General features: G+C 41.9%; 1 protein-coding gene across 2 annotated transcripts; it reads left to right on the top strand.

Annotated features, from left to right (window-relative positions):
• Positions 1-802: 802 nt before the first annotated feature.
• Positions 803-2,641, top strand: kcnf1b (potassium voltage-gated channel, subfamily F, member 1b). 2 transcript variants are annotated; one of them, XM_085767870.1, is made up of 2 exons: positions 803-2,105; positions 2,207-2,344. In XM_085767870.1, the coding sequence occupies exons 1-2, from the start codon at positions 970-972 to the stop codon at positions 2,280-2,282; spliced, it is 1,212 nt and encodes a 403-aa protein (XP_085623996.1). In that variant the 5' UTR covers positions 803-969; the 3' UTR covers positions 2,283-2,344. The 2 variants fall into 2 exon arrangements, with proteins under 2 accessions (XP_085623996.1, XP_085623995.1); XM_085767869.1 differs by having other exon boundaries at positions 803-2,641.
• Positions 2,642-9,523: the final 6,882 nt, after the last annotated feature.

The following is a 9,523-nucleotide window of genomic DNA, read 5'->3' on the forward strand; positions in this document are numbered from 1 at the left end:
AATGTTTTCTCAGCTCAGAGCAGAGCAGAGGGACTGACAGACCCGTGTTTCGGTCCAAACACTCTATGTAAGTGATTGCTGTCGGAAGATACAACTATTTAAGACTTATATTAATACAAATATATCACTTACTTCTGCTTTAATGCTATCGTCATCAGCAGCTTATATATAAATGATTCTTGTACAATTACTGACAAATCCTCTTTACTCTTCTTCAATACAATAACCCATCATTTTACAGTAGGTGTACTTCACCTTGGCATTACTTGACTGTTATTTCTTAAGCATTATTTCATAGAAATTACAAAGCTTGCTGCATAATTAATGGTCTGTAAACAAGAGGGTTACCCTTTCCTTTAAAATGTCTCACAAGCCAGGATAAAAAAGAGAGAATGAGTGAGATTATGTCAAATCTAACCTTGAGAAGTGAGCAGTAACTTCAGCTGTTAGATAAATATAGTGGAGCCGGGTATAATTAAACAGGGAATAACCAGCAACTTCACATTGTTTTACAGTGAAGCTCTTTAGTTTATGTTCTTTGTTTGGCTGAATGCTCTGCATCATATGATCACCACAGTCCCACATTTGTCTCTGCTGATACAGATAATATTTTGGGTTTCATGTTGGAAGATTTCCTTTGCATCTTAGCAACACAGCAAATTCCAGTAATGAAAGAGTGCATGCGTCTCTCTCTCTCTCTCTCACACCAAATATGTGTGTGAGAGAGGGAGGGAGAGAGAGAGATAGAGAGAGAGAGAGAGAGAGAGGGGGGGGGGGGGGTGGGTGGGAAGTGTTAGGAAAAGCTGATCGCTCAAGATGTACTATTCAGTGCAAGAAACGCTCTGAAGGAGCCATTTTACGCACCGAAATAATGGACATGAATTCTGGTTAGTGCGTTTTAGTTTGACATTAAAGGATTAATACTGATCTTAGATTAAAAAACAAACAAACAAACAAACATTTGTTAAAATGTGGACAATTCCGAGGCCAAATTACAGGAGTGATTTGTGCTCCGAGGGGGAGATCGCTGTGAACATCGGCGGGGTCCGGGTGGTGCTTTTCGGGGATGTGTTGAACCGCTACCCGGAGAGCAGACTGGCCGAGCTGGTGAACTGCTCAACTCAGAACTATGAAGACATCTCGTCGCTTTGTGACGACTTTGATCCGGGCAAAAAGGAGTTTTACTTTGACCGAGACCCCGACGCCTTTAAATGCATCATCGACGTTTACTACTTTGATGAAATCCACATCAAACGCGGCATTTGCCCCATCTGCTTCATCAAGGAGATGGAGTTCTGGAAAATCGACCCAAGTGTTTTGGATGAATGCTGCAAGAGTTACTTGAGCGAGAAAGAGGACGAGCTGGAGGAGATCGCGAACAAAGTGAAAGTGATTCTGGAGGACCAGAGGGAGGACCAGTGCATCACGCGCACCCAGCTGTGCCAGAGGTGGCTGTGGAAGCTGATGGAGAAGCCGGGCTCATCCCTGCCGGCGCGCGTCATCGCCATCGCGTCCTTCCTCTCCATCCTGGTCTCGGCGGTGGTGATGTGCGTGGGGACCATCCCCGAGCTCCAGGTGGCGGACTCGGAGGGTAAACTCGTGGAGCACCCCACCTTGGAGGGGATCGAGACCGCGTGCATGCTATGGTTCACCACGGAGTACCTGCTGCGCCTCGCCTCCTCCCCTAACAAGCTCCACTTCGCGCTCTCCTTCATGAATATCATCGACTTCATGGCCATCATACCTTTCTACGTGGTCCTGTCCCTCACCTACCTCGGCACCTCGTCCATGATGGAGCTGGCTAACGTCCAGCAGGCCGTCCAGGCGCTCCGCATCATGCGTATCGCGCGTATTTTCAAGCTGGCGCGCCACTCCTCCGGACTGCAGACTCTGACCTACGCGCTGAAGAGGAGCCTCAAAGAGCTGGGGCTGCTGCTCATGTACATGAGCGTGGGGATCTTCGTTTTCTCGGCGCTGGCCTACACCATGGAGCAAAGCCACCCGGAGACCCTGTTCAGGAGCATCCCTCAGTCTTTTTGGTGGGCCATCATCACCATGACCACCGTGGGCTACGGAGACATCTACCCCAAAACCACGCTGGGGAAGTGCAACGCGGCCGTGAGCTTTCTGTGCGGGGTCATAGCCATCGCCCTGCCCATCCATCCCATCATTAATAACTTTGTCATATTCTACAATAAGCAGAAAGTGCTGGAGACCGCGGCGAAGCACGAAGTGGAGCTGATGGAGCTGAAGTCCGGCAGAGACGCGCGCAGGAAAAGTAGGAATTGAGAGACAGAGACTGTCTGTCTTTTTTAAACTGACTCAATAAGAACATTCATATTGAAAATGCTAAGAAAGCATAGTGAAAAAATCTAAATCTAAAGTTTGTTGTGAAATTTCGTACGAAGCTGTGTTCAAGACCTCAACTCAAGCCGTCTGGACTTGCAAACACTGAGGGAGAGCTCCAGCTGTACATAGCGCCATGATACACATGTCTTTACGCTGCAGTTGCTTTCACAGGGGAATGTGTGCTGTGCTGCTTTTGCTTCTGTCCCAGTCATTGTGAATGAGGCTCTTGGAATTAAAGCTCGTGCATGAAAAAAAAAACCCTGTCCATGTGCATAGAGGATGAACTTGAGGGGAAAAAACAACAACACACTGATAGAACGGGCCGCTGTATTTCCAAAGCTGGAGTCTTCTCAGAACATTTTCTCTCTGTGGCTCCACAGACACTGTCTCCTTGTTGAGCTGTGATGGTGGGAGCGGAGGGACACAAAGAGAGAATTTAGTTCTGAAAAGACTTTGAAAGATAACCACTTGATTTAATTAACTCAGACCGTGGAAGTCTGGTGTTTTGCTCCAGGGAACCGAGGCTGTAAATTTATCCCCATCATTAAGTCTTCATTAGATAAGGAAAGGATCTTTTAATGCTCACTATGATCAGGAGGGATGAGTACTGAAAGCTAAACCTGGTAAAGATTCAGCTGAAAATAATACATCTGGACTAATGCAGTCATGGTGTGTGTGTGCGCTTGTGTGTGTGGCTGACCTCACTCACCAGTGGTTGGATTTGTGGCAGACAGTGATGTCAAGTCCCATGTGCTTTTATATTACTTTCTCAAATTAAAAGTTCTTCATGTGAGGAGTCTGCACACGTTGATTTCTATGTCTTAACCATAGACTGTAAAAAACCTAAAATTAACTGACAATAATCCAAAACTAGTGATGATTAAATTTTACAGTAACAAAGCTACATGTTAACATTTACATTTCATTTAATGTAACATTTAATTCAATATCTTCCTATTCCAAATACAAATAACAGTTTGGACAGAACAAGCTCATCTACTGACAGCTGAACTGATGTTGGTATCAATGGTAGCATTTGACTAAAAGTGCATTATTCCACTGCTATTGGGAGAAATTAACATTGCCGCTGGCAGCACCAACTTATTGTATGCAGTCCAAACGATAACACTGTGCATATTATGCACAACGTTCTGTTTGCACAGCCATAGAGTGCTGCCAGGGCTGACGTCAAAACCCGGAAGTTTAGCATGGCGCTGGTTCCAGGAAAAGAAAGTGAATGGGGTTTTTGCATTGTGTTTTGGATGATGTCAGAAAATCAGCTCTGTGTCTAACACAAGTTTATGATGCTTACACATTTTGTTCAGCGAGATAATCTTCTCTCATTAACACCTTTTATACCATGTTTGAAGCTTAAATGCGATCGCCAGAAATAAAAAGCTAACGTTAGGCTTTAACGGACTACTACACGGTCACCTGACTTTTAACGTCACCACCACTAAGCTTTCCACTGATTTCAGACGCTTTACAAAAAACAAACAAACAAAAAAATCATTTTCTAATGAGGAAATGGGACTGTTTTTACTTACAAAAAAACATAAAATAAGATCCATAAGAACATTCTGGCCTGTTGGGGGGGGGTGATGGCATTTAATGTGCCAGACAGGGTTTGTATTCGTATTGAGCAACTTGTTAGCAACCGCCTTTTTTACGACACGTAAAAGCTTCAAAATTCACAAGTACGGTATTTACTGACATGTTTTATGTTGTAGAACAAAACCTGAAACTCGCTTCAGCTTTTGTTAACCACAGTGAACCTTTTTCAATTTGGATATTTGAATCTTATTCAAAAAAACGTTTTGGGAGATCTGGAAGTTCTAAAAGCGCTACAGTAACAGAGTTCCGGGTTTACTGGCAAACTCTATTGCAGCATCATGTTGTCACTGATATGGACCAATGTCAGCCGTCTCTGGGGGCCCCCTTCCAGCTCGGGGGCCCTAGTGCAATTGCCTGATTTGCCTGCCCTGAAGGCAATGGTAATGTACTGAACACTGTCTCATCAGCTTGACACCTCATGGGTGGACTCATTTTGTCTCCTTGGTCAAATGCTGCCCAAGAGAAATAGATACAGTGAGGATTCAATGAAAAAAAAGGTTGGTTTCACATTTTACAGGCAGCAGATGTGTATTTGTTAAAGCTTGTTTCAATAAAAACACAATTTCTAGACAACTTTAACTTCCACAGGCCTTGAAACCTTTTAATAAAAAAATGTATTTTCCAATGTGGGAATAGTCTTAGTTCAAGAGCTGGGATTGTTCAAATCTGAAGACACAAGGGACAGTGCATGACTTTTTACAAGATGCCAAAACTTGTGTATTAAAACTATGTTTGAGAAAAGCGAGCTGTTTTCCCAGGGTGACTCAGTGGTTTATGTTTTTCTTCCTGACATTTTTTTTTTTAAAGAAACAACACAGGAAAGATGACAGAAAGTGTTTGTGGTCAGAATGTAGAACCGGATTTGATTCTACTGAGATAAGTGTGTGTTGCAGGTGAGCTGCACAGGGATGGGCTCCATGTGTTCTGCAAACTAAATGAGATGAATGAGCAGTTTTTATTCCGTGTTTGTGTGTCATGTCTGTGCATCTTCATCAGCGTGTTGTCTTACAGGCCTTGTGCATCATGTGTGACACGATCCGAGCCGGCGCTCAGTGAGAAACTGGCGGCCCCCATGCGGGAAAACACTTCAAAGTAAGGTTATACACACCCACGCTCGCTCAACACTGAAGAACGCTGCCTCCCCACCTCCCTCCCCCGCCACCGCCCCCACCTGCTGTTTCTCTCCCAGTCTCCTCCACACTCCTTCACCTCCCCCCCACCTCCTCATCCTCCGTCTCAGATGACGATCTGTCAGCTTCACTGGCTGGGAGAGCAGTGATATGTAAAGCGTTGGCATTGTCATATTTGGAGGTTTTCTGGCAATGCACAACTTTACTCTTTAAAGCGAGACACTCTGCAAAAACATAGTTTTTTTCTTCCTTAACATGTCTTCTTTCCGAATAGTGGAAAGAAATGGTAGAAAATCCACATTAAGGTGGTTATTTTACTTCATTTTGTCTCTTTTGTCGGTACAGTTCTCCTAAACTACGATAGACCTAGTTAGCAGCTACTGTGGCAAACTGCCCTGCCTGTTGTCTGACCCATGTCATGTCAGGTATCATTGCAAAGCTCTCTGGGCTCTGAAAACGGTAATTTCCTTTCTATCAGCAACAAATCATAAAAGTACCATTGACATTAACAATCTATGGAATTTTACAATATAAATCTTTTAAGACCGTTTTCTCAAAAATCCACTTCAGCAGCACTAGAGACACCAAACCTTCCAGTTTGATCCTTTTCTGGATTCTGAAGGTTTTTACAGAGGGGTTTGTTGATATATCATTCATAGCCTGATTTATTTACAACATTTTATTCCTAAAAACAGGAACAATTTGATTTTTCTTGTTTTTTTAGTTTTTTTTTTAGGGATGGTGACAGTATTTTCTCATTTACAGAGTGATAAAAAGAGAGAAGAGAGAATCTTTGACTCTTAATATGTCAACAAAACAAAACAAGAAATTTGAAAGTAGCTTTATCCATTGTTCAGACTTCTTTCCTGGACTATGCAAATTAGCGCATATTTCATTAGATATTGCCTCATTTACATATACAGTATAACATAAGATTTGACAAAACCTGTAATACTGTAATGTAAAACTTGGGAAGTTTTATGGTGATACCTGTTAATCTCACCTTAGTTAGAAAAAAATACATCCTGCTCCCAGGAGGTGGAAAAAAGGGAAAGGAATAAATGATTTGTTGCTCAACAGTCAGGTATGAAAGACCTGTGTGAACATGGGGGTCAGGCGGGGGGTGGGGGCGGGGGGTTGAGAGACATTAACTGACATTGACTCCAACCAAATATAGCACTTCATATTCTATGCATCAGCAGCCATCACTCTGACTGTACGGTCCAGCCACTCACAGACTGAAATCTTTTGCTGCTGACTCCTGTCTGCAATGACCTCTGAAGGGAAAAGCAGTCAAACTGATCTCAGCTCAGCCAGTGTTTAAACATGTTGATGTTCTAAACAGCAGTCAGTGTATCTCTCCGGCTCTCTCATGCTGTATGTCTGATCGATGGCAACCTGTAAACAAATGCATCAAAGACACAAGAGCCTGCAGGTCAATACCTGGCCTCCTCTGTGGGCTTTGATACTTGACAGGTCTCCCACGACCCCCCAGGTCCCAGAGCACACATGTGTGTCCACAGGAGGATTTCACAATAGATTTCAATTGAAGGAAGGTTTAAAAGTGATTATAAGTTATTTTTAATTAGTTCCCACTGGTGATAGTGAAGAAATAGTGTAGGTGTGTGGATATAGGTGGGTTAGGGTTTAGGTGAAGTTTATGCTTTTTTTTTTTTTTAGCATTTTAGATGCAGCAACACTACAGCAAACACCCACAGACACACTTACTGAGTGGCAGCTACCTTCCAACTCACTTCCAGCTGCTGATTGTGATTGAAAGAGTTTCCTCTTTGAGAAACGGCCACTTTTACTTTAAAGAATACATTTTTATTTGAGCTGTGTTTTCAAAAGCAAGTCAAATTTTGTTTTTCATAATCAATTAATCTATTTTAACATCAGACCAACATTTCAAAGCCCAAAGGTATTACATTTACTGTAACTTTAAGACAAATAGAAATCATCATGACTGATTACTAGACAATCCATTGTTGCAACCTTGTCTTCTTGGTTGACGGGTATGTATATAGGCTATAACAATACAAAGAAAATAAGAATAAAATTGAGATCTCAACACACACTCCAGGTTAGTTTCAGTCAAAGTCAATAAACCAATCCACTAATGAAAATCCAATAACAAGATGATCAGTCAAAAACAATAAAGCGGTCAATACACATGTGAAATAGAAACTCATCATGTCTACTGTACATATCCTGCATGATGAAATGCATACGATGTCATTCAGGTTTTTAACACACCTCACTGGGGGTGGTACCCATAGAGAATGTTATGCTGTTTAATGGGGTTGCTTTGAGAATAATAATATTAATAAACTTGATCATGTTCAGGTTTTCAGACTTCTCACACTTCTAGGATGAGCTGATATGATTGATGTGACATTTCAAGTGATGAAACAGTACAAAACAATTTCACAGTACACTATTTAATCGAAAAACTTCAAATGTAATCCTACACATGTGGTGATATGATTTGTAAGGGTGATGAAAATTAATAGAGAGGAATAAATGGTTAGGATTGTGGGAGAAATGTGAAATAATTTGGCAGATACTGACTGATTATTATTTTGCTCACTGAAGAATGAGGCTTTGTTATGTGACAAATCTGTATAACTGTTAAATTGGCTACACTGATGGTGCCAAATACAACTTGTAACCAAGGAAAGATAAACCCCTTACCACACAGTGATCAAATAAAGGTGCACATATTTAGAGTGATATATAAGCTCCAGTATTAATACACATGTACACCTCGATCCACCATGTAGATACATTTTCAATGACCTTGTATTTTTTTCATTCAGGTTTTCTAAAAAAAAGGATTCTGTGACTTTTACAACAAAAGTTCCAATAAAAAGATTTAAATGTGTTTTAAAATGCTCAAACAGACACGACTACGACGTGAAAGAGTCCAGAGGAACTCCCAGCCCTCTGTGTTTAGAGTTACACACACAGCAAACAGCAGAAGAGAAACCTTCTGTCTTTATTTAATGTCACGCACAACATTACAGCAACATATCCCCCTGCAGTTTTTGTTCAGTCTAACACACATACACATACACACACACCCAAACACACCAGCAGTGGTCTTCTGTTGTCATGGCTCCAGTCTTTAAATAACAGTCTGTCTAACTCTCATTATTCAGCCTCGCCGAATCCTTTTGCTTTTAGACTGGACTCCCACTCTGCAGTTTATTGTCGATTTAGCAGAGCAACTGTTTTTTTTAATGGAACGCACGTCACAAGACTGAGTCATTACAGATATTCTAAGGTGTTGCTGAGTGAAAATAGGAAAGGAGGTGTGTTACTTGATATCAGATCAAGTCTCTGTATGATTCCATCATGCAACTGGTCAAATACAAGCAGAGCAGTCAACTGAAGACTGACAGCAGCTGTTTTACATTTGCATTTAAAATTCACATCAGTAATGTATCTTCTTTATCAGTGCATCTATACATTTACCTTTATATTTGCTCATTCAGCAGACTGACCTATAGGTGCATCTGTAAGTGCCATGCATATCTGGTGTTGTGGGTAGAGGAAATGGAAATGTGCAGCTACATTTTATGAACCCCTTTCAGACCTCCATACATTTATTCATACATTCAACATATGGTTTATGTCCCAGGGGTCAATTAGTTTTGCAGAAAGACAGGAAATAGACACAGTAAATGGCACATAAGTAGAGAGATAAAGAGATGGTGGTCAGCAACCGCAAATCAACAACAAGGATGATGAATGACAATAAATATAAAAGATATAAAGTGCTGAATAACACTTCATGTTTATTGCATGAGTTGCAGCCACAGTAGATCTCCACCTGATAGGGCTTACTAACTTATACAACATACTTAGACCTGTTACTCTTACAGGGGACCTAAAACCTGGAACCAGAGGGCAGAGTCAGAGGCCCTGTTTACACAACAACGCTCACGGATGAAAACGGCAAAATATTTAATCGGATGTGCCTTTCGTTTAGACGGCGACAGCGTTTTGGGGGCTTGAAAACGCAAAAAAAGTGAATCTGACAGGATGCTTCTAGCCTTCCTCCCCACCTGTCTGGTGAACAGATCAGACAGTGTTCTCTGAGGTTCTCATCTTCACTATTGTAGTCGGTCGATATTTTGACTTGATGTTGAGGTTCCCACATCAGCACATCAATGAGAAAGTACGGACTCAATGCAAGATTTATAAAACAGGTTCATGAGGGACCTGTCCACATGGAAGAACCAGAGTTTCTGAAAGCAGAACAAGCATTACTGACCCTTTTTACATAGCATGTCAGTGTCATCATTCAAATTCAGTTTCTTATCAATTAGAGTCCCCAGGTACTTGTACGTCTCCACAGACTCTACCACCTGGCCCTCGATGGCTGTGGTCTGGGACGGTGGGGTCCGCTGCCTACAATCAAGACT

Source organism: Trachurus japonicus, chromosome 22, assembly GCF_045865225.1.
Source record: "Trachurus japonicus isolate A0001 chromosome 22, Traja_1.0".
Taxonomy (NCBI): domain Eukaryota; kingdom Metazoa; phylum Chordata; class Actinopteri; order Carangiformes; family Carangidae; genus Trachurus; species Trachurus japonicus.